The 23,932-nt window shown below is 50.0% G+C and overlaps 7 protein-coding genes across 7 annotated transcripts; 4 read left to right on the forward strand and 3 right to left on the reverse strand.

The window, feature by feature from the left end:
• Positions 1-2,911: 2,911 nt before the first annotated feature.
• On the forward strand, positions 2,912-4,604 carry CPAR01_02173 (uncharacterized protein; the record flags this gene model as incomplete). Its single annotated transcript, XM_060486461.1, has 4 exons — positions 2,912-2,972; positions 3,061-3,560; positions 3,633-3,761; positions 3,930-4,604. 4 exons carry the CDS (start codon positions 2,912-2,914, stop codon positions 4,602-4,604), a joined length of 1,365 nt encoding a protein of 454 aa, XP_060353789.1.
• A 405-nt stretch (positions 4,605-5,009) lies between these two features.
• Positions 5,010-14,319, reverse strand: CPAR01_02174 (amino acid adenylation domain-containing protein; the record flags this gene model as incomplete). The annotated part of the gene is made up of 4 exons (XM_060486462.1): positions 5,010-5,882; positions 6,616-13,132; positions 13,198-14,198; positions 14,302-14,319. The coding sequence occupies 4 exons, from the start codon at positions 14,317-14,319 to the stop codon at positions 5,010-5,012; spliced, it is 8,409 nt and encodes a 2,802-aa protein (XP_060353790.1).
• Positions 14,320-15,810: 1,491 nt separating this feature from the next.
• On the forward strand, positions 15,811-17,688 carry CPAR01_02175 (major facilitator superfamily transporter; the record flags this gene model as incomplete). Its single annotated transcript, XM_060486463.1, has 4 exons — positions 15,811-16,086; positions 16,151-16,503; positions 16,576-16,966; positions 17,032-17,688. 4 exons carry the CDS (start codon positions 15,811-15,813, stop codon positions 17,686-17,688), a joined length of 1,677 nt encoding a protein of 558 aa, XP_060353791.1.
• A 469-nt stretch (positions 17,689-18,157) lies between these two features.
• Positions 18,158-19,603, forward strand: CPAR01_02176 (FAD binding domain-containing protein; the record flags this gene model as incomplete). Its single annotated transcript, XM_060486464.1, has 1 exon — positions 18,158-19,603. One exon carries the CDS (start codon positions 18,158-18,160, stop codon positions 19,601-19,603), a length of 1,446 nt encoding a protein of 481 aa, XP_060353792.1.
• A 370-nt stretch (positions 19,604-19,973) lies between these two features.
• On the reverse strand, positions 19,974-20,516 carry CPAR01_02177 (uncharacterized protein; the record flags this gene model as incomplete). Its single annotated transcript, XM_060486465.1, has 1 exon — positions 19,974-20,516. One exon carries the CDS (start codon positions 20,514-20,516, stop codon positions 19,974-19,976), a length of 543 nt encoding a protein of 180 aa, XP_060353793.1.
• A 384-nt stretch (positions 20,517-20,900) lies between these two features.
• On the reverse strand, positions 20,901-21,773 carry CPAR01_02178 (uncharacterized protein; the record flags this gene model as incomplete). Its single annotated transcript, XM_060486466.1, has 1 exon — positions 20,901-21,773. The coding sequence occupies one exon, from the start codon at positions 21,771-21,773 to the stop codon at positions 20,901-20,903; it is 873 nt and encodes a 290-aa protein (XP_060353794.1).
• Positions 21,774-22,799: 1,026 nt separating this feature from the next.
• Positions 22,800-23,813, forward strand: CPAR01_02179 (uncharacterized protein; the record flags this gene model as incomplete). Its single annotated transcript, XM_060486467.1, has 2 exons — positions 22,800-22,905; positions 22,957-23,813. The coding sequence occupies 2 exons, from the start codon at positions 22,800-22,802 to the stop codon at positions 23,811-23,813; spliced, it is 963 nt and encodes a 320-aa protein (XP_060353795.1).
• Positions 23,814-23,932: the final 119 nt, after the last annotated feature.

Raw genomic sequence — 23,932 nt, forward strand, 5'->3', positions numbered from 1 at the left:
CGAGGACCTTATTTTATAATTAAAATATATTATTATTTTTGTTAATAAGAATATAAGTAAGAGCGAATTTATAATATATAGTAATATAATCTATTACTTATTAATTAAAAATAAATAAATAATAAGAAATATATTAACGTTAAAAGTTTATAATATAATTAATAATATTAACCTCGCTTACGTAATTTTAATAATACTAAAGAAAATTATTAATTAACTTAACTTTTTATTAATTTTAATAGTTACCTATATAGATTCTTATTTATTATATAAATATTTTATTAAATTAGGGATTATAAAAAAAAAAAGCTTATAATTAATATTATAACCCTTAAGTAATTATATAAAAAGTATAAAATATTTAAAATCTATTAAATTAATAATAATAATAACTTTACTAACGCTTTTATAAAAATAATACTTAATAAGAGGTTAAAATAATTTATAAATAATAAAAAAATTAATATATAAATAAAAAAATAAGTTATATAAAGAAAATATAAAAAAAAAATAAAAAAAGACGATTTAATAAACGGGCCCGAGGTTAAATTATATTTCTAATTATAATAAATAAATTGATAAAAAAAAAAGTTAATATTAAATTAGAAATTTAATTTAACCCCGGTATATAATAATAATATAGGGGCTAATTACGGCCCCTATTTATAATTATTACGGCTTATTTAACCTATAGTTAGAACCTCTTTTTTATACTTACGTAAAAATTTATATAGTTTAATTAATCTCTTCGTTAACCCACGGTTCGAACTAATTACCCTGTAATAGGGATACTAATAAGATATTCACTACTGAGCGTCCACCGTCCCCATAAAGAAGCTCCACATCGGCCGTGGAATTACGTTGGTGCATTTGTAGAATTTGCTGTACGTGTTTCGAGTATCCGTCTTTAACGACTTGGTCAGTATTCTGGGGGAGGTACTGAGCGGTGCCACTGTTGATAGCAGATAGTAGTTTGCCAGTAACATCCGACTGGGTGAAGTTTGAGAGAGGAACAAACGCGAGTGCTTCTGCAATGGTATCCGTACAGCGCCTTAACAATTCGAATTTTAGACGAAACTGCAGTTTTTCACTTGCAGGACTTACCTCTTAGTTGCGAGTAATAGAGATCTCTTTGCTCAGCATCAAATGTTGAGTTTACCAACTCGTAGTTCTCGGGTATCCCAGTACTTAGTGCTCGCTATATGTCAAGTAAACCAGCCATGCAATGACTTCTACATCATTGAGGACTTGCCGGTAGGCTTACAAGAAGCAAGCGTTAGCCCGAGTGGATGATCTCGCAGGCTTGCGCCAACGCTGTTAACGGAAATATGGACGTATTACTCTTGACATTCTGCCTGATTGCCAGAAGCTACTTAATGAAGTAAGGTATTTTCGCAGAGTCTCTATCTCATCGACTTTAGCTGTGAACATTATTTGCGCCCAAGAAATGGAACACGTGAATTAATGATGTTAGTACTAGACTTGGCTGGCTCTACGTCTAAGCTGAGAGACCCTTTCTAGACCAATGCTCCCACATTCACGCAACCATGCTTAAATACAGCCTTCCCTCATTGGACTTGACTACCCTCGGCCAGCTCTTGGCCTTTGCGGCACATGAAAGATTGTGACTATGATCAGACCGCTGCTCGGAGTGTTCGTTGAGAAGGATGTATGCAAATACACAATTATACTTTCAGAGTATTGTTTGGAGGCAAATGTTGGCTAACGTTTCCTGGATCTGTGTGCCTTAGCAGTGCAAGTTGCTTCGTAGCCACATCCGAATCAGGTCGCATATGTGTTCATCATGGAGAACCAAGCCACCCGTGAGTGAGTCAGAAGGCCACTAAGGAATTATCAGAGATATAGCATCAATAGCTGAGATACACTTATTTATATTTGTTCCTTTAATTCCTGCTACCTCAGCTGTTCAGGACTTGCGGGAAGTATAGCTACTTGAGGATCTAGGGAGTGTTCCCTCATCGTTTCACCAGGGTATGAACCCGAAACCTTCCAAAACAGAATAGACTAATATTTTTGGTAAATGTATATGATCAAAGGTGCAGATCGTCTAGACCAAATGCTTATCAAATGCACAATAAGCCCTTCATCATAAGTTCCGGTGGATCATCGACCAACCTCCAAGATCGCCGACTACCTCAATGTAACATGCTAACCAAAGAATGCCAACACGAAATAGGTAAACAATCAAATACGGGCTGATGTTAACCTGTGATCCATCGCAACGATGCTGTCATTACCCATGAAGGCAAGGAAGTGAATGGAGGCACCGATGAGACCAGCGCCTCTTTTCGGCATACAATCTCGTGATTATCTTAAAAAAGTACCCGTGGCGATCTTTGCGTGCATGTTCAAATACGTCTTCATGATTGGACTAGAAAACGAATAACCAAATGAAGCTGCAGTCAGCATGAGCCTGGCCAATGAGCAGATAGTCCGAAGCCCCCACTGGCTGCTGCCAAGTGATGCATCAGAACTGAAGAGAATTAGAGTGCGGCTTACCTTACGTTGTCTAGGATGACTAAATAGTCTAAAACTGCCTTGCTACTTGCAGCGCGCGCGCGACCAAGTGGATTTTGCCGCCTGCTCTGCTTACTCGATCTCTTTCGCCCCACGTCTCCGTGATGTCCGGCACTGAAGACAGAGGTGGGTATTCTGATACTTGGATATTGGGACAATATGAATAGGTCTATTCGACAACATCCAAGACTGGGGGTCTCTCTTTCATTGTTGATTCAGAAGCAATATATTATGCTAAGTCCGTCTCGCTTTTCTACGACGACACGTTTCCTGAATCTTCTTCGCAAGCATTTTCGGTGGGCTCATAGTTGACATAGCCATCGTAAGCATTCTCACTTGACTTAAAACACTTAACCCAGAAATACGTTTCACCATGGGGCGTCCGCCAACTAGCGGCTACTGTCATACCTGTCGACGAAGACGGGTCAAGTGTGGTATGTCCGTCGTGCTCTTTCTGTTACAATTCTAGCCTGTCCAGCTCATAAACGGTCATGTCACTTACGCGCACTTGAAAACACTTAGACAAAGCTCGACCTGCATGTGAGAGATGTCTCAAATCCGGCCACAAATGCCTGGGCTACGAGTTGCCGCTCCGCATGCAAAACTTTGCCGCCACTGGCGATGCTGGTGGTAGTCAACAACTAGTCAGAGTCTCAAACACGAGCTCGAGCACTGTTATTCACCAGAACATCGTCCCAGAGCTCCCGTTCACAGCTTTTCGTAACCGGATGGCGTTTTCCCATCTTGTAGCTCACTACCGCTGGGCTCCGTTTTGGAAACCTCTCTTTCGAATGTCATTAGACGGAGAATTAGATTCAGATGTGGCCAGAGCCGATTATACGGGAAGCCTAGCGACTGCGCTCGGCTTCATGGGAAATTCTGTCAACGAGCCGAGCATGGTGGCCGAGGGTTACGAGTTGAATGGCAAGGTAATCAGAGCGTTGCATCACGCTGTGTCAGCGAAGTCCAATCAGGAGTTGGCGAGGTGGGCCTTCACAATCATTATCCTTAGTCTATACCAAGTAAGTCTTTGAAAAGGAACTTCGGTCAAGAGCACGCGCCTATTGTCACAGTCCCTATTCTAACAAATACAGTATGCGGTAGAGAACGTGCCCAACGTTCCTCACTATTACGGCATGTCGAAAATTATAGAAATGTGTGGGCCAGAATGCTTTCAGCAAGAGCCAATGTTGACCTATCTACGCCAAATTCGGGCACTTCATGTAAGAGAATTCTAGGCTTTGTTCTTTGACTTCCTGAATACTTGTGGCCTCCACATGTACTGATAGAATTGACTGTGGCGTCAGGCGTGCAATTCCTTCAATGAACATGATCACTCTTTTTTTGAAAAAACGACGTGGAAAACTATCCCATGGCGATACATACCCAAGACCTCCCACGACCTGCTGATGGACCATTTTGTCGATATTCCCGGTCTCACTCTTTCTATCGCATCACGCAATCGACCGTTATTCAACAATGAGATAGAGGCCGCCCGTGACAAAATCGATCAGCTTCTAAGGGATCTACGTGACTGGAGATGGCGCTGGAAGTGCGACAATCCAGATGCTGCAAGAGAAGCTGATATGCCTCTTGACGGAGAGATTGAAGACATTTCATTGACTTGGGCCAAGACGTTGGCGTCTAGGCCAATCGAGGTGAAGACACCGGAACAGGCTGCCGAGCTCATCATCTACAATGCTTCAATCACGCAGCTAATGAATTTGCAAGTTTTGTTGGACACGGGCACGCGGGATCCAATGCCATTCCCTGAAAATATCGACAAAGCCGTGCTCAAGCCAGCGGAAGATCCTCTTTACACACCGAATGAAGTCAAATATAGGTGGCAGCCGTCCATGGAGGGCTTAAGGCTCATGAGGCTGGCACCGAAGCTATTATCTGTCAGCAACGGTACCTCAGTTATGCTTGCTGCATCTCCAATCGGAATCATATATAACTCTCTACTTGCTACGGAGGGTCTTGGAAATCTATTTCTGTCAACGATGGCGGTGCCGAGCGATTATGCAATCACAAATAGAGAGCTTTCTGTCTTTCGCTTATGGTAATAACATAGGAAGATATTGATAGGAAACAAAGAGAAAGGGTCATCGAGGCACTACATACAACTCTAAAGAGCCACCACAATGAACAAAGTGTAAAAATGCAGGCTGAACACATCGCCGATCATCATAGCTCATCGCACGACGTTTTCGACCGTCAAAAACCAAAAGATTGCGTCGAGGGGGAATCGAACCCCCGGCTCCCCGACGCTGCTGGATGGCAACGGAGAATTTTACCACTAAACCATCGACGCTGATGATTTGATGACCTTACCCCCTGCAGTGTTGTCTGTGAAGCCTGGTGTAGCGCCCTACGATTTTTCTCCAGGTTGTCGCCCAGCCTCGATCAGCCTCCTCTTTGTCCGGCCATCGAGGACTTCGAGATTCTTTCAGATGCTTCTGACCTGCTGCTTAGTCGTTGGTGCTCTGATTTCCGTTCAAGGAGTTGGCCCACTCCTTCATGGAGGCCTTCGTTCTCGCAACCAGTTTTTCTCGCCATCCGCCTGCCGCATCCGCTGTCCACCCAAGCAGGCCATAATTCCAAGCCAACAGTCCTTCAGCGCGTGCGCCATCCGGATGATCCAACAGCCCAACTGCGATGTCAACCATGTCTTCACGGTCGTAAACGGCGTAGAATATGCTGGCTGAACACACTGAACAGGAGTACCGCTCTACCTCGGGAGAGCTATTGTAAACCGCCAATGTTCCGAGGCGTGGGTCTTTGGTCTTGGATAGAACTGCTTCTTTGAGCTTAACAATCGTCTGTGGGAATTGAGACGGCGCGGAAGCGGCCTCAGTGCTGAAGTTGATGTGTGTGAGAGGAGCAAAGGTCCACGCGATGATATCTGAGCCGAAGTGTTGGCGGCAAGAGTTGCACGAATCGGAACATGCCTTGAACTTGAGCGTCTTGGGATCCACACATGTCGAGGTCGATTCCTTCGCCGGATCTGCCTCCAAGTCCGCCGCGCTTCGCAGCGATAGCCGGACGCCCTTGCAGTGGCAGTGGAACAGGGTCGACGTTGGAAAAGGGCTAGCATTCAGCCGAGCGGTAGGGATTGACTTGCTGACCGGCCAGTCGAATGGAACCTCTTCGCTGTTGCGATGCCCTTTCCAGCGCTTGACCGGGTCTCCATTCTCTTCTTTCGGAAGCCATGGCGCAAGGCCGCCATCGATGGTGTCGCCGATGAACATGTGATTGTCATACTTGACAAGACCAGGGATGTTCTCTAAAGCGCCGGTTGTGACATAAGGAGCGATGCTAGGATTGTGACCACGGGCAAAGAGCTGTGACGAGCAAGTACCGCACGAATAAACATCAAAGTGTTTCGAGAACGGATATTTCCGCAGGCCAGATAGGTCTACAGAGGCGTCTGGCCACGCGACGGCAGGATTGTAGAGAGATCCAGTCAGTCGGCGACACGACGTACAGTGGCAGCAAGACGCGTTGAGCGGCAGTGCGGATTTCGGCAGTGAAGCGGAGAATGTGTGTGCTTTACACATGCACTGTGCCTTGATAGTGACTGAGTCGTCCATTGTCGTATAAAAAAGGTCGTGATCCTCGAAAAGTTTATGATCTTGAGATGAACCAAGTTATATGTTTCTGGAGACTGAGGGATATAGATTAGATGAACGACTTTTCAATTTTGTCAGTACTTTTAGGCTGCCATTGGTTGTACAAGGGCGTGAATGACAAGCTAAACATCTCGCCTAGTGATAGTGCACTACCTACGTCACCACAACGGGCACAGGGGTCTCATCTCAGTAGCTACATTACGCGCCAAGATACAATTCAAGTAAGACTCGATAGACATGGAACAACAAGCCGCCGACTCATGCTGCAACCACAATACCTCGCGCTGACAGCTTGCATATTGCTCTAGGCATCTCTATTCTAAACGAGTCCGATTCCGTAACTCCACAATTACAAACAAGGTATCCGGCTCATTCACGTCCTAGAAAACGTGCCCCCGACAACTTGAATATCCTGGGCTCGACGCGTGGCCGGCAGGAAACCCACCCTCACAAGAGCTTCCACGTTCTTCTTCGAAGCCACCTTGAGCTGCAACGGACACATATCGTGGCTTTCGGTCACCTCTTCCCATTCCATGCTACCATCTTCGAGCAGGTGAGCCAGCGGCCAAAGGGGATGCTCCTCTTTCCGATTCGAGATATCGTTTCTGACTGTTGACAGCCATTTGGCAGCACGTGTTGGACGGATGTCGTAGCCCATGCCCTTGATCAAAGTCCAGAACGTCCCCCAAGTCATTCCTTCTTCATGCTGTGTCACCGGACTAGCAGATGATTCTGGACTGAATGCGATGCGAATGGCAGCTTCCGAAGTTGTAGCAGCATCGGAGAGATGCAGCCATGCCTGCTCCTCGTCCGCATTATAGATGCCCATCTCAATGTTTGCAGCCGTGAGCCTCCAGATGTAGTCGTCCAAATTTGCTACACCTTCTGCGGGTGTCCCGATGATAAGCCCAGGCCTGAAGACGCCAATATTCCGCTGTGATACTGGACATCGTTCCGCAGCTCTCTTGACGAGAACCTCGGCAACGAATTTTGTCTGGCTATAGCCCATAGAGTCCGATAGCTCTCGCGCGATGTCCTCGTCCCGTTCTTCGGCACTCTTCCACTGTCGTCCACCAGACACGTAAGCAAATCGCAAAGCAGGATTCTGAACAGCAATGCCCAGGAGCTGAACTGTTGAATGGATGTTAACCGCCTCCAAGGCAGCATAACTTTTGTTCCAATGGACAATCGCACCGTTGTGAATGATGATATCGAATGTGTGTCCATCGCTTAACAAGTCCCATCGTTTCTGGCCAAGGCCGAGCATAGTCTTCGTGAGATCCCCCGTCCAGACGTCCAGCTTGTCTTCGTGGAACTCGGTCCACCAAAGAGCCTTTTGCGCAGCCTCAATCACGCGATCTTTCGCTGCTTGGAGTGTCGCTCCGCGTACCAGAGTGGTGACACAGGCAACATCGCGCCGCTCCAGAAGTTTTCGCAGTATTTGAGTACCCAGGTATCCGCTTGCCCCAGTAAGGAAAACCCTGAGATCATCTGTCTTCTTGGTCAAACTACCTTGGACATCTCTAGACAATATGCCTGGAAGTTCCTGAAGCCCCGCGTCAAGACGATCAATTTCACTCATCAAATCGATCCGCCGAGTCTCAGAGTTGCTGTTCGAAGATGTCAACGTTACTAGGCCGTTGGAAGCAGCACAGGTGATGAAAGCTGCCAGCTTCCTGATGCTCATTTGCTCGTCCATGAGCAGCTGCATGCTGACTCTGACACTGTACTTCAGACGAATGAAGTGCATGAGCGACATCATGTTGAGAGAATCTAGACCGGAAGTCTGTAACAGCACATCGTCAAAATCGTCTAGTCGGGGCCTCGACGAAAGGGTCTTTCGAGACACCAAATCTGTGACCTTTTGTGCCAGCTCGTAGGCAGGGAGCTCGTGAGGCTGAATGGTTGCCACTGTACTTGGTATCGGTGCAGAAATGTCGAGGATCTGAGATTCTCTGACGGACAGATTTCGGACCCATGTTGTGACTTTATTCCTGTCAACCTTGCCTGAGGTCGAAAGTGGAAATCTTTCCTCAGAGAGAGTTGCAACGTCAATGAAGTGTGCCGGGAGCATGATGCTCGGAAGCTTTCCGGTCAACTCTTGACGAACTTCCTCTGCAATGATATTAAATCGAGTCATGATATGTTGGAGACCAGGCCGTCTCTCGCCATCTTCTTCTTCGAGCTCCAGAACCGCCACAAGTTGTTCTGAGAATGGTCCCGACGATGGAAAGACAACAATACCGCGCTTGACGGAACAGCAACCAGCGATGTGCGACTCAATATCTCCGAGTTCGATTCGCTGGCCGTTCAACTTGACTTGGAGGTCCTTTCGTCCCACGTACACCAGAGTTCCGTCGACGGCTCTCCTCACAAGATCCCCAGTCTTGTACAATCTATTTGTGCTCATGCGATCCTCTCTAGATATCCATGGTAGTCGCGAGAGAAACGTTACAGCTGTTTTCTCACTGTCATTCAAGTAGCCATCGGCTAGAGTCGGACCACCTATGAGCAACTCGCCAACCTGTTCACTTGGAACCAACACCGTGTCATCATCTGCGGCAACAACCCACGCAGAGCAGCCGACCGGGTTTCCGATGGATTTCGGGTCCGTATCGTAGGTGCATGCATGGCAAGCAGCTATGACGGAGCATTCACTTGGGCCGTATGCGTTGAAGAGAGTCAGTCCGGCGTCAAGCCATTTCTTGACCAAGTCCTCATCAGGAGCCTCTCCGCCCAGAACTAGAGTTTTCAAAGACGGCATCTCTGTTGGACGAATGATGCGAGCCACCGATGGAGTCAGAAGCGCGAGGTTGACGCGCATGCGGCTTGCAAAGTCTCCGAGATTCTCGAAGCGCTCTTTCTCAGTGGCCACACAGACGGTTCCGCCATAGATGAGGGTGGTGAGAATCTCAAAAAGGCTGGCGTCAAAACTGTATGCAGAGAACTGCAAGACACGATGCTCATCGCTCATACCGAAGACAGAACCATGGGCCATCGCGCTGGAGGCAAACGCGGCATGAGAGACGACGATGCCCTTGGGATCTCCCGTCGAACCAGAAGTGAAGATGATGTATGCAGGACTGTTGGATGTCACTTGAGCTGGTGGTTGCCGCGGATGCTGAAGCCCGGATATCTCGCCAAGAGCATCGCGATTGACGATCACGGACACAACAGCACCAAGATCAGTTGCCTTCTGTTGGAATGCAGACGTAAGAACTGTTTTGGCTTTGACCTGCGTAATAACCTTTCTTAGACGTGATACGGGCTGGCTCGGGTCTAAAGGCACGAAACAAGCTCCGGCTTTCAAGACCCCAAGCATCGCAACGACAGTCCAGACAGATTTCTCGAAGCACAGTGGAATCTTGTCGCCGTTAGAGACTCCCTTTTCGGCAAGTTGGACGGCAAGTGCCGTCGACATATCTTCCAGCTCCTCGTAAGAAAGCGACTCGGCTGTTGAGACTACTGCCTCTCTCTGGGGTCGTGTCAGACTCATCTTTGTGATGAGTTGATGGAGCGTAGCCGAGACCTTGCTTGCTTCGAGAGGTTGAGAAGCTCGTTGTTGGATAGGTGTAGAGGTTTGTTCAAAGGCCAGGTCTGCAATCATAGAAGGTCTGTAGCTATCAGATGTAGCCCAAGCGAGTTGACTCATGACAATTTTGACTGTTTCAATGGCTTGAGCGACGAACAGTCGACTTGTCACATCTTCATCGACATGCGTCGCAAACTCAATCCGTCCAGAATGAAGCCATGCCTCGCATGTAACGGGAAAGGTGGTAAACTCTTCTCGATAGATCGGCTTCCCGAGGGGACCAGGCCCAGTCTCATCCCAGCCGCCGCCTGCTTGGATGACGAGCAGGTTCTGGAATTCGCAGGCGCGCTTAGTGTCTTCGTTGAGTGATTTGATCTGTTGGATGCCGGACTGCTCATAGGGTATCATGGCGGTGGCGTGGTCCTGGATCTTTCGCAGAAAGTTAAGAATGTCCGACCCTTTGTCGAGGTGAACCCTTACAGGCACTGTGGCTATTGTCGGACCCTCGACGCTTTCAATATTGTCCAATGGTGCGTTTCTACCTGAGACTGTTGCGCCGAAGAGCACATCGTTTGACTGAGAGAAATGGCTTATCATGAGACTCCATGCCGCTCGAACGATTGTTGACATGGTGATTCCTGAAGACTGATCGATGTTGATACGAAGCTCATCGCGCACCACAGCTCGGGCGAAAGACTGGTGGCCAAGCTTGGGAGCTTCTGGGAAGCTTGACGGGCTCACTCCCTGTAGTTCTGTCTTCCAGTAACTCGCATATGTTTTTGCCGTGATATTCTGAGTGTATTCGATGAAGTTACGGTAGTCAGTTGCTGGCAAGACAGCGCGGCCGTGATATAAATCGTTGAGACGGTCACAGAGCATTGCTAGGGACCAGCCGTCATAAAGCATGTGATGTATGGTCCACACGAACGTCACATCGCCAGACTTTGACGTGATCACAGCAAAGCGATTGAGCGAGTCTCCGGGAAACATTGGGTTCGCATCGTCTTGCTCGAGGTATGCTTCGAGATCGTCGTGCAAAAGCCACCGGACTTTCTCACGGATAACGGCTTGCAGAGACCCAGCAGTCGACGTCGTTGCGAACCTAGTCCGCAGTATCGGTGATGCGGCATGGATATCCTCCCAGCAATTCTTGAACCTCGCAAGATCGACGTCCCGAGGTAGCGGATGGATCCATCGACCAGTGTAACTACCTGGTCGCGTGAGATTGACAGCCATCAGACCCTCTTGCATGTGCGTGCAAGGGTACAAGTCTTCAATTTCATCGACAGCGACGTCGCACTGGAAAGCGGCTTCACTTTGCAGCTCTGTAGTGTCCTCTCGCCGCAAGAAGTGGAACGGAATGAACTGGACAGGAGACACCGCCTGCTTCTCAGATACCGTACTCTTACAAACGAGAGCCATCTTGCCCAACACAGAGTTCTGGAAGATGTTCGCAACATTGATCTGGAGTGATTGCTTACGACAAGCTGCTACGATCCTGATAGCCCCGATGGAATCTCCGCCGAGCTTGAAGAAATCATCTTCGAGGACGATCGAGTCTTCAGGTAGACCTAAAACTTCTGACCAAGCCAGCCGTAGCGCCTTCTCAGTTGGTGTAAAACTAGGCTGTGAAGGGTCGCATAGCGACATTGAAGCTTCGGTTGACGGGTATGTGTCGGATATTAGCGTGTGCTGTCCGACTGAAGAATCCTCTTCGCTCTCGGGGAAGTCTGGAGAAAGTGGCCCAGAAATCTCAACCGGCATGTGATCTTCCTTATTGTTTGGCGTTTTGAGCAGATGTTTCGACGTCGACGCGTTTCCGTATGCACGGAGCGTCTTCCTGTCGACCTTGCCTGACGGTGACAGGGGCAATGTGCTGCATGGCACAACTGCCCTTGGTATCATGTATCTAGGGAGAGCACTGGCGAGTTCCTCAGTAGCTGTCGAAAATTTCCGATGTATCGTCGCCCACAGAGAGTGAGACTCCTCGACAATAAGTTGCGCTTCTGCATGAAAAAGGTTCCCGGAAATTGTCTTGGGGGCGACGAATGCCGCGAGGATACCATGTTCTCCTCCAAGAGGGCGGAGGAGCTCTACAATCAACTCCCAGTTCGTCCCGGGAGGCGACGCTGTCTTTTCGGAATTTATAACTTTCCTGAGTTGATGTTCAATCTCGCCAAGCTCAACACGCTGACCATTGATCTTGACCTGAGTGTCTTTCCTGCCCAAGAAGTCGATAGTCCCATCATGGTTCATCCTTCCGAGGTCACCAGTGCGATAGCATCGCATTGGCTGTCGTACGACACCACGCAGGAAATCGGGATCATCCAAGAAGACAGCTCTTGTCTTCTCCTCATCGCCCAGGTATCCACGCGCAACAGGCGCGCCCTCGATCACAATTTCACCAACAGTACCGAACGGAGCAAGCTGGCCGTCTTCTCGGACAATCCAGACGGCACAGTTGGGAGGTCTTCCAAGAGAAATGCTCTTCAACCCCTTAGTCCTTGGCTCGCTGACTATGGTGATAGCGGAGCACTCTGCCGGACCGTAAGCATTGATGGTCTTGACATGGTCGGCCCATGTGTCAGCGACAGCCTGCGGTAATGCTTCACCCACGAGACACAGTACCTCGAGGCTTGGAACTTCCTCCGGAACCATTAGGCTTGCAACTGAAGGTGTCAGCATCGCCCAGTTGACCTTCATGCTGGAGATGCAGTTGGCAAGGTTGTTCATCCTATCCTCCTCAGATGGGATACAAAGGCATGATCCCGTCATCAGGGCAGCAAAGACTTCGAGCATTGAAATGTCGAAGGAGAAGGATGAGTACTGTAAGACCCGGCAAGTGGGAGCGTCGAGGTGGATGGCTTTGGTGAAACCCTTGGCGCTGGAACAAAATGCTTCGTGGGTGACCACAACACCTTTTGGCTTTCCGGTAGAACCACTCGTGTACACAACGTACAGCGCGTTGCTAGGAGAAGATGAGATCTCCGTTGACGGAAATTGCCGTGCTGTCGACAAACGGTCCAAGAAAGCCTGGTTGATCAAAACTCGCTTCTCCTGTCGGATATGTGATGGGATCTTGCTTTCGCCGAAGACGGACGACATAATGACCTTGGCATCCAAGTCTTTGATGACCATGCTGATCCGGGCTGCAGGAAGCGAGGGGTCCAAGACGACGACAGCTCCGCCAGCCATCACCACACCCAGAATGGAGATAATACTGTAGACAGACTTTTCGAAGATGATCGGGACCATCACCTCAGGTCCGACCCCAAGACTAGAAAGGTGCGTCGCAAGAGCCTCTGATGCACGCTGCAACTCAGAATACGACAAATCACCGTCCCAAGCGCAGATAGCCTGTGCTTGAGGATTTGATCTGGCATGTTGTGCGATCGACTCTTGAACTAGATGTTCTTCTCTTGTCGGGAGTCTTTGTCAAGTCAGACAGGCACCAAGCTACTATAATAGTTGAAAATGCCAGGAAATGAAACTTACGGTCTATTCAATTTGACAAGATGCCTCTGACTCGCGGGACTCATGATCTGTACGTCTGCAAGAGTGGACTGCTCTCCTGTCGAGTTGGCCAACTGCCAAATGACGTGCTCCAAATCACTCAGCAGCAGACGAACTCTCGCTTTGGGAATGGAACGCTCATTGAATGTCGCAGATAATTGTAGGTCGTTCCCTTCAACGAGACAGTGAAGCTGGAAGTCGGAACTGGGAGCATTGAATGGCTGCTGCTGATGTTTAACAGTCGTTGAAAACTTGATAAGCGTTTTCAAGAATGGTTCACCACCGGTCTCATGGCAAGCTTCGAGCCCTTGGCTGGCTGATTCGATTACGGTTCTTTTGTGTGTGATTTGCTGAAGAATTGCCGAAATTGAAGTCTGAGTGTCAATAGACAATGTTACCGGTGTCACACTGCTCGCGGGCTGAGGACTGTCACTGCTTAAGACGCACACATCAAAGTTGACTACTTCGCTTTCGATGAATGAAGATAGTATCAAGGCCCAGGCTGAGCACACGATCGACTCCACATCATCCGGCGCGTCGCAAGTAGGACCACGAAGATGAGTGACCGACTCTGGCTGTGATTCGCTAGACGTAACCTTGGTTCCACTGTCGGTCGAGAGTGTCAAACTTTCCTTACTTGTTGGCACATCAGATGCCTGTCTGTCATATGACACACTTGCATCGAGGTCTTCTCCATCATGCGTGTTCGATATCTGAAGACCGATGACCTCTTGATCGGAAGCATGAGTTGTAGGTGTCTTGGAGACAAACCGCCTAGGCATGCCCGGGGTGTCCGTAGGGAATGGGTTGTCAAAGAAGATCTCATCCGGTGTATCTGCATCTGCCGGAGTCGGAGCGTCGAAGACAAATTTGACAGAGTGAATTCGAGGCGTAAGCTTCCATTTCCCGTCTGTAGATAACATGTTGAGGATTTGGCTTGGTTGCAGCGATGCAGGTACTGGCGATGCATGCACGATGTAAGCCTGGAAGCGTGGCGCCAAGGCGGGAAGGTCTCGGAGAGTGTTGTTTTTATGAAGTATGTTGGTTGTACGGAGAAAGTATCTTTGAGTCGATGCAGGACCTTACCACTTGACTTTCGTACATGTATGAATGATACTGAAACATCTGTCATCGCTCCTTCAGACTCGATTCGGAACCTTTGCGTATCTCGAGTCCGAGAAGGTTAGACATGGGGCCACAGATAATCCTTCAACGTCATCAGTAGCTCTCAGTCTAATTAACTGGCTCCCGTGATAGTTCCCGCTCATGTCGCCATACTCAGACCGCGCTTACCACGGAACAGCTCAGACGACGCCTCCTCGGGTAAGGTACCTTGGGCCAAAACTTACAACAGGCAGTTTTCGGGTTATCCAAATCAGGTATTCTAGACTGGTCGCCGGTCTTTCACAACCTGCTCAAACAGGTAAAGATCCCGGAATCCCTCACACCGTCAATCCTTCGATGCTGCGCCATCTCATGGGGATTCTCAGGTTGTGGTCGCCCGAGAGAGGGTGACTCTCATGAGACCGGGGTTGCCGTAGCCCCTCCTCTTGAATCTAGAACAGCAACCTTTCACTCCTGATCTTTCTTTGATTATTTGATCATTGCTCACGAACCGAAAGAAAGTGGAGTGCGGCATTTCTCGGCATTATATTGCCGTGTCTAATCATCTTGGAGTGCAATGAGTTGAATCTGTACAACAGTTACGCGCCTTCTTTGACGTTCGGAGTCGACTTGGACGCGTTCCGATTGGTTACTCGACTCTCTACCCTGAATCATATGTCTCTGTCAAGGCTCAAAATGCTAAAGTCTCAGGTAATATCGAGCAAAAGGCTAACTGGTTTGGCGACATAATTCCAACTATTGGGTGGGTGATCCCACTCATTCGTCAGCGATGCGGTGATGCCTCGCCACCCCGAAAGGCTGGAAATCCTATTGACCCCCATCGGTTCTTTTGTAGTGCATGCATTCTAAAGTGGTTGCATACTGTGCCTTGCATGGGTTCATATGCGGGTCTCCGGATTTCCCAGTTCGCATAGATTCTTTCCGTGCCTCGGGAACCAATAATCGACCTCACTCTCCATGACGAAAAATGCTTGAAAGAACGATTCTTGATGCAGGTGCCTGGATGCTGGTGACTAGTAGCCCAGTCACGAATCCTTCGGCCCCATTGAGAGAGAGGGGTGGTCGCCATTTTGCTGGGGGTGGTCAGCGATAAGGCAGCGGCGGAGTCGCCCCGGTGGCCAATATCGTGATTTTTCGAACATGAGGAATGTCGAGCTTTGTCTTACCCCTCAGACATCCACAACGTCTACCCATGAGGTTCGTTTTGGCCTTCCGGATGCGGGTTGGGGGCAGTGTGATGGGATCCATGTCTAGGCTTGAATCCTCTCATGGCGGTCAGCCGGTGCAGCGGGGCGAGGCTTCTACTGAGGTTCCGCCGTGCTATTCTCGAAATGGAACCAAGGCACTTCAGAACTCGCTGCTCTGGAAAAGTGATTACGACTGAGGGAACACCCAGGTGGTCCCGTTGCATCTGCTTATGCTGGGATCCTCTACCATCTTTTGAAGCGTAGAACTTTTCAGATTTTCCCCATGGTTTCTGAACAATCGCCTGCTCCTGAGACAGCCGGTGTTAATATGGATGCCCAGCAGGAAAAGGGCAATGTGCTCGACAGCAGCACTCAGTCTGATGAATCCCACTCTGAAGAGTCGAACACTAACGAAAGCGAGAGCCTTCCGGGATGGAAGATATTCGTCATTTGGCTGGCCATTGCACTTGGTGTTTTGTGTACTTTCCTCGATGAAGGCATTATTGCGACAGCCATTCCGCGCATCACTGATGAGTTTGGATCTCTCACAGACGTTGGTGTAAGTCGCATTGCATTCCATGAACAGACTCCAATCCAGCGAACTACGGCTAATAGGCTTATAGTGGTACGGCTCAGCATATCAAATGACTCTTTGCGCATTCCAACTCATCTTCGGGCGCCTGTACAACCAGTTCAATGTCAAGATTATTTTCGTGATCTCTCTCGTCATCTTCGAAATTGGGTCCCTCATATGCGCAGTGAGCCCGAGCTCAGCAGCTTTCATCGTCGGACGCGCTGTCGCCGGCCTCGGTGCATCTGGCCTCCAAAGCGGCTGCTTGGTACTCATCTCAGCAGCCCTTCCTGCAAAACATCTGCCGATGTACGTAGGTGCCATAGGTATGGTCTATGGTGTTGCAGCTGTTCTCGGGCCGGTGGTAGGCGGCGTTATCACGAACAGCTACCTCACGTGGAGATGGTAAGTGGTATCCCGTTGCTTGAATCTGCTCGCCATGCAGCATCTACCTTGCTAATATCGAATCGTTATCAGGTGTTTCTACATCAACCTTCCAATCGCCGCACCACCTGCTCTCGCGACGTTGTTTCTGGTCAAGTCGTCCCCACCAACCGAGGAGCAGCGGCGGCCTTGGCTGCAGAAAATCCGGGGCTTGGATTATCTTGGCATGCTCCTCTTACTGCCAGGGATCACCTCATTTCTCCTGGCCCTCCAATTCGGAGGCGCGCTTTTCGCGTGGGATGACAAACGAACCATTGCATGCTTTGTCGTCGCCGGTGTCCTCGTCATCGGCTTCGTGGCCGAACAGTGGTGGATGGGCGAAAAGGCGCTGGTGCCGCCGCGCCTAGCTAAGACGCGTGTGATTATCTTTGGGGCCTTTTTCGGTTTTTGCTTGGACAGTGCCTTTTTTACTCTCGTTTACTACGTATGATACCCAATTTTTTTGAACGATGCTGTTCAGCACAGAACACAAGCTAACATCTCTTATAGGTGCCTCTCTGGTTTCAAGCCATTCAGGGTGCCACGCCTGAGGAGTCTGGTGTTCGATACCTGGCCTTGTGTCTAGCATTTATCCTCACCATTCTCCTCAGCGGCTGGGGTGTCACAAAGACGGGTTATTACCAGCCTTTCATGCTCGCTGGTACCATTCTTGTCTCTGTTGGCGCCGGTCTTCTCTCGACGCTCAAGGTATCTTCAGGCGCGAACCTCTGGATTCCCTTTCAAGTCATCGCCGGGCTTGGTATTGGGGCATCGACACAGCAAGCAGCGGTAGCTGTCCAGAGCAGTCTGGAAGAGGCCGACGTTGCCATAGGAGTGGCGGTGGTACTATTCTTCCAATGCTTCGGTCCTACTACTGCCATCACAGTTGCCCAGGCCGTGTTCGCAAGCACGTTAACGTCGGGAATAAACTCCAATGTCCCAGGGGTAGATCCCGAAGCAATTAGAAACTCGGGTGCAACTCAACTTAGAGACTTGGTATCTCCGGACCAATTTGGCACACTACTACAGGTATATAATCATGCCATCACCAGGACATTCATAGTTGCTGCTGTCATGGCCGCGGCGAGTGTCATTGGCGTTGCTGGTGTCGGACTAAAGAAGATTCCTGGGGAGGGTGACGAAAAGAAAGACGCCGAGGGCAAGTGATATATTCATTGCGAGAAAAGAAGACTTTCGATATGGAAACGATATATAGAGACTACATACTAGCTTCAATGACGACAGATATCAGCAGGAACCCACAAAAGGAGTCAGTGATCTCAGTCCAATCTACAATATCATGCAGGGTTAAGATTGTCAGTCAGTCACGGATCCTAGCGCTCATAATAAAGAAATCCCTGTCTTAGTCATCGTCAATGCATCGTGGAAAAGGCCCAATGACGGTGTACGCAGCTGTCCGGAGTGGGTCAAGCCAACTTCTGACAATCCCCGTTACAACTTGCCTTAGCCACACAGCGTTGCATCCGTCCGTTCTCAATGACATCTTGACAATTGACTTTCCGTTCTCCGGAACCCCAGATCTCCAAGCTGTCGTCGGATCGCAGCTTCGAGGTTTGTCTTCAGCAGACTTTCCGTTCTGCAGCTTTCTTAGCTGCCAGCTCCGGGCCACACTCAAATGGACGACCATAACGCAGCTGTCAAGCGCATCGCTGAGGTCGTAAGGGACTTGCACTCGCGCCGGGAACCTTTCCGCATCTTTCACGGTTCCACTAGCAGCACCCGGCCCGCCCACCACCAGCGCGTCGTCGACATCAGCGAGCTGCATCATGTTCTGCACATCGACACTGCGGCCGCCGTCGCCGTAGTCGAGCCCAATGTCCCCATGGACCAGCTCGTTGCGGCCACCTATCGGTGCGGGTTTGTCCCGCCTGTAGTTATGGAGTTTCCGGGCATCACTGTCGGCGGCGGCTTCGCCGGGTCAGCCGGAGAGAGCAGCTCCTTTCGCTACGGGTATTTTGACCAGACGGTGCAGTCTGTAGAAATGATTCTCGCGAGTGGGGAGGTCGTTAATGCCTCCCAGACCGAGAATCCAGATCTCTTCAAGGGTGCGGCAGGGGCGCTGGGGACCCTTGGTATCGTCACAAAACTGGAGCTGCGGTTGCTGAAGGCCAAGCAATTCGTCAAGCTCAGCTATCACTCGTACTCGACAATTCCGGAAGCCGTTGCTGCGATACAACGGGAGACGAATCTGGCGCACAATGACTACGTCGAAGGACTGGTCTTCTCGAGGACGAGCGCCGCTGTTGTTACGGGTCATATGACGGATGATCTGCCCGAAAAATGCCAGCCACAGACATTCAGCAGATCCAAGGATCCTTGGTTCTATCTGCATGCACGGAAGCGAATCGCAAATGGCACACCGACGCCGGATTATGTACCGCTGCAGGATTACTTATTTCGTTACGACCGGGGTGCATTCTGGATGGGCGAGTTGGCCTTCAAATATTTTGGCTTTGTCCCTTTCAATCGACTAACTCGCCGGGCTCTGAATCGACTCATGGACACAAGGACACTATACAAAGCCGGCCTAAGCGGCAACAGCCGAATGACATTTAAATATACCGTTCACGACCTCTCGCTTCCATACACCACAGTCCAGGAATTCATCGACTACGTGGCAGACAACCTCGAAATATGGCCACTCTGGCTGTGCCCCCTGCGTGCCACTGAAACCGTCGGCTTCCACCCCTACACGATGGAGCCTGGAGGAGAGACGCCGCAACCGATGCTCAATGTGGGCGTGTGGGGAGCATCGTCAAAGAAGATTGATAGGTTCGTCCGTCAGAACCGAGATCTCGAGGCGAAGGTCATGGAGCTAGGCGGGCGCAAGGTGTTATACTCTCACGCGTACTACACCGAGTCGCAATTCTGGGACGTGTACGATAAAGATTGGTATACAAAACTGCGAGATCGGTACAGCGCGACGAGTTTACCGACGGTTTATGACAAGATTACGGTTGATGTGAGCAAGGAACGGAGGAGAAAGTCATTGAAAGACAGGCTGGCGATCACGTGGCCGGTTGCTGGCCTCGTCGGTGTTTGGTCTGCAATACGGAAGTGAGAGCAGAATGCTTTATACGGCCGATCAGGGAATGGTGGTCCGATGTCTATGGGTCATGTTCATCATGCGGTGTCATTGTTTGAATGTTTGTAATGGGTTATGAGAGCATGCTGCCATGACGGTGCGGAATGTCTAGGTCGATGTGGTTAATACGTGTTCTTTTGGCGTCAAATATTCTGCATCCTGCATACTGAGCGGAGTTCGGGTTATTCTTCTGATACTTGTCACATTTCGGATTCTGCTGTCGGTAGTAACTTTAGCATCAAGACTTTGTGTTGCGCGTCATGTTCTGGAACTTGTTGGGATCATGCATGTGTCAATAATGCTGTTGATATTCGCAAGTCTGCGGCTGTCAAATTGTCACAAGATATCAAACCTCTACTGCTGGCCCATGATCTCCATATATCGGATCTCTGCTAAACCACGGTACCTCAGCAATGGCATCAATCTTTCCTTCTTCGCCCCTTTTGCCGTAGCACATATCCCAGTGGCAGCCTTTGGGATAACTTCCGACCATCTCGAATCCGCTGCCAAAATCATCCAGCAAGCGGTGAGAAACGCCGGCCGGTACAATGATGACATCGCCCTTCTCAACTACAGGCTCGATCCGGCCTTCATTATCTTCGCCCCCAAAACAAAGCTTAGCGCGCCCGTGGCTAATGCTCAGAACTTCGTGTGTTGTACTGTGAAAGTGACTCGTGCTGTACATGGTATATCGCCACTGCGGCTCGACGACACCAAGGGAGGTAAGGCGAGATTCGATGGCTGATACACTCGTTGACGAAAAGGCGGAGTGATAGATCAATAGGGGTTTGTTTTGGATGCTTGTGTTTGGGAACAGTCCATGTGCCGGGATGAGGTGCTTGGACACGCGCAGTGATGCCAAGGGCGCCAGGCTGGCTTTGGAGCCCATGATCGTGTGTTCGAGCGTGGATCTCTTCTTTGGGTCTGTTTGTTGGTGAATATCTGTAGGGTAAGCTGTGATACTCGGTCACAGACCTGTCTTGGGTAGAAGGGGAAAGAAGCTGTAAGTCGACATGTGTAAATAAGTTGAGAATGGGTGAAGAAATATTGACGTCATACCCGGCGTGACCGCTCATCATTGCTTAATCTATTCTCATTATTATCATAAGTCTATTCTTTCCGCGCCCGGGCAGAGTCTTTTAGCACACGACAAAATATCCTCTTGTCCTGGTCAATTGAGCCCACCGTGCATTTGACAACATGACGTGGAGGAACAACACGCCTCAAGACCAGTGCCAACCATATGTCCTTCATTATAGATCCTTCAGGAACTTCACGTTTCTTTCCAAGCCGATGCAATAGCGTTCCAGTACTGGTCAGGATGCATCCGCATATGCCCAACATGGCCACTGCCATCGAAACGCACCGCATCATAGGCGTAGCCCTTGCCCTTCGACTCGGCCATATTCTCCTCGATATCCTCCCAGCCAATGAGCGGATCCTCCTTGCTATACAGATACAGTTTGCGTGATCCCTTGGAAACATACTTCGTGTCGCCAATGGCCGCGACGCTGAAGACAGGCGCGCTTTCCCGGCCGGTGAGGTGCTCGAAGCTGTGATTCAGAAGGAGGAAGACGCCCATGATGCACTGTGTCACAACGAACGGCCAGGGAAACCAACCAGCGGTGCCAAGGGTCATAGCCAGAGACCAGCGCTTGAGGTTGTTCCAGGTCATGATCACGCTGCCGGGCGTCGAGTCGTAGCTAGACAGGCGATGCGGCATGGGGCGACCGAATCTCTCTTGGTAGGCGTGCAGCGTTCCAGCGTAGTTGATGCCGCCCGTGTTGGACATGACATGCATGAGGACCGCATCTTCGTTGGGGTCTGGTGTTCCGGACGTTGTCGAGGGATAGGCGGCTTCGATGATGGGCTTCATGTTGTTGGAGCGGGTCTGAAGGTCCTCTCTCATGGCTTTGACGATGGGCGAAAGCACGGCGATCTGTTTTGCGTGCGGAAAGAGTGTGCGGAATCCATCGGCGTATTTGGAGACGTGTTTTGGTATGGCGTCGCCCCAGCTGTAAATGATGACGACCCTTGGGTGATCTGCTGATGGCTGCGTGCCCTCTGTTACTGGTTCGCCCTCCCGAAAGAAAATTTGGTCGGTGATGGCCGTGAAGCCTGGGAACGGGTCTGATTTCGGTGCCATTTTGAGGGCTTCTTGGGGCGTGCACCACGAGCAATGAGATGAACTAAGAGTGAGATAATAAACGAGCAGACGTAAGCTTTGGTGAGAAAAGTTGAGCAAAGGATCTGGGCATCAGCTGCACATTCGCGAGGAGGGAGCATCAGCCTTCATATTTTGAACGTCAGATCCATTTTCTGATGACTGATCTCATCTCGGCGATAAAATCTTATCAAAGGCCCGGAGACTCGGTAGGCGTCCTGCGGCCACGCCGTTGTTGGGACGCGCCGCGGACCCAGGAACCTAACTGTTGGGACTCGCATCGGAGCAGTAGCCTGAAAACCGTACGACGGCCGGCGTTGGGCATAGTCCACGGAGGATCCGTTACTCTAATCTGGCGTGCCTGGGAGGATCGCATTGCGCGTTGTGTGGCGCCTCAAATCTCACACCAGTCATGGACTCATGGCGCCGCCCTGTGTGGACTTCTTAGGGGGCTTTCAGTTACAAGTGTGAGCCACTGAGGGTGAGGGTGAGACTCATCTCACTCACGCTAAATACTCAGGAGTGAGCTTGGCTGCGTGCGCTGACGGCTCCCACAGGTCCACTTACCGAGGCTAAGGCAATTGCTGTTTAGAAGTGGCCGGACGCCCAAGCTCCTGGAGCGTTGTCCAGATTGAGCGGGCCTGAGTCAGGTGACATGTGCAAAGCCGAGGCTCACTCAGGAACGGGTTCGGTTTGAACTCCGCCCGCCCTCTCTGATCTTGGAGATGGACAAAGTGAGAGCCAACAAGCGTTCGAGAACCGGACCCACATTGTCGATACCCCAGAAGCTTCCCTGGATTCCAGCGACTCGACGATAGTTCAGCTTCATCCAAGTTCTTTTCGTGTATTACTGATCCAAAACTCAGATAAATCCTCCATCTATTGAACGGCCTTATCGACTTAATGACCGGTGGTGTTGCAAAGGCTAATCAGCATCCCTGTAATCGAGCCTCTTGGCGAAGAGGACGAGACTTTGACCCTTGAAATCAGCGGGATCCTGTCGATATCATGACGTCTGAGGAGCTTGTAACATTCTCAAGTGCTACGACGATAACAAAACTCGGTCCCAATGTGTACGGAGCAAACTTGGTTCCCAGCTGGTGCACCGGCTCAGGTCAGTCGCTTTTTCTCTACGCCCATTGGGCTCATAATTGACAGCGCGCAGTTCCGAATGGCGGTTACGTCGCATCGGTGATTCTCCGTGCGGCATCGCAGCACCTTACAGCACGCGGACAACCCGACTCAATCTCGGCGCATTTCGAGTACGTCAATCGCACGGAGATTGGTCCTGCAATTCTCATCGTCGATGAAGTCAAGCTCGGCCGCAATCTTTCAACGTTGCACGTCTCCCTCTATCAACATGATCTCCAATCATCAGCTCCCTGGTTTACGCCGTCTTCCAGAAAAGAGGTCGTCGCCTACTTGATCAATACGCGCTTAACTGTCGAGAAGGGCCTGACGCTAGAGAGTGGCTGGGCAATGACTCCGCCAGCCAAGACCGCCAATTTTTCCCTCCTCGGTCAGGATAAGGACCCCCACTGGGTGCGCAAGCTAAAGCTGAATGCTCGCGCGACGTCCTACGCCCGCGCTCACAACAATCTCGAGTACTACGTTCCGCGCAAGGACTCACGCCGTGGAATCGTCGATCTCTGGTTGCGGCTGAAAGACGGCCAGAGGTTTACGAATGCATCGCTCGGTTATGTTGTGGACGCGTATCCGACAGTAATAGAGGCATGGAGACCGAAGCGCGACGAGGAACAGACTCCTTTTCGGTCGAATGAGATGTTTTGGTACCCTACCCTTGCTCTGAATCTGGACGTGAAGAAGGCTTTGCCGGGGGAGGGAGCCGAGTGGCTCTTCCTTCGGACAATGGCAAAGGTCATCCGAAATGGCAGACTAGATCTCGAGGTTATTGTTCTAGATCAGGGTGGAGATGTTGTCGCTCTGAGTACTCATGTGAACATGGTTTTGCCCGCTGAGAGGAACTTGAAAGAAAGGAGTCACTCGAAAGCCAAGATTTAGATGCAAGGCCTAGAGTTATACTTGACCTGATATGGTTCAGTTCATTTTTTCAAGGGCATTATGTATCAGATCTCATATCCTATGTACATGTCCATGATACCCCTAACCCATCATGTTTT

The sequence above is a fragment of the Colletotrichum paranaense genome (genome assembly GCF_030867605.1).
Source record: "Colletotrichum paranaense strain IMI 384185 chromosome Unknown Scaffold_2.1, whole genome shotgun sequence".
Classification (NCBI taxonomy): Eukaryota; Fungi; Ascomycota; class Sordariomycetes; order Glomerellales; family Glomerellaceae; genus Colletotrichum; species Colletotrichum paranaense.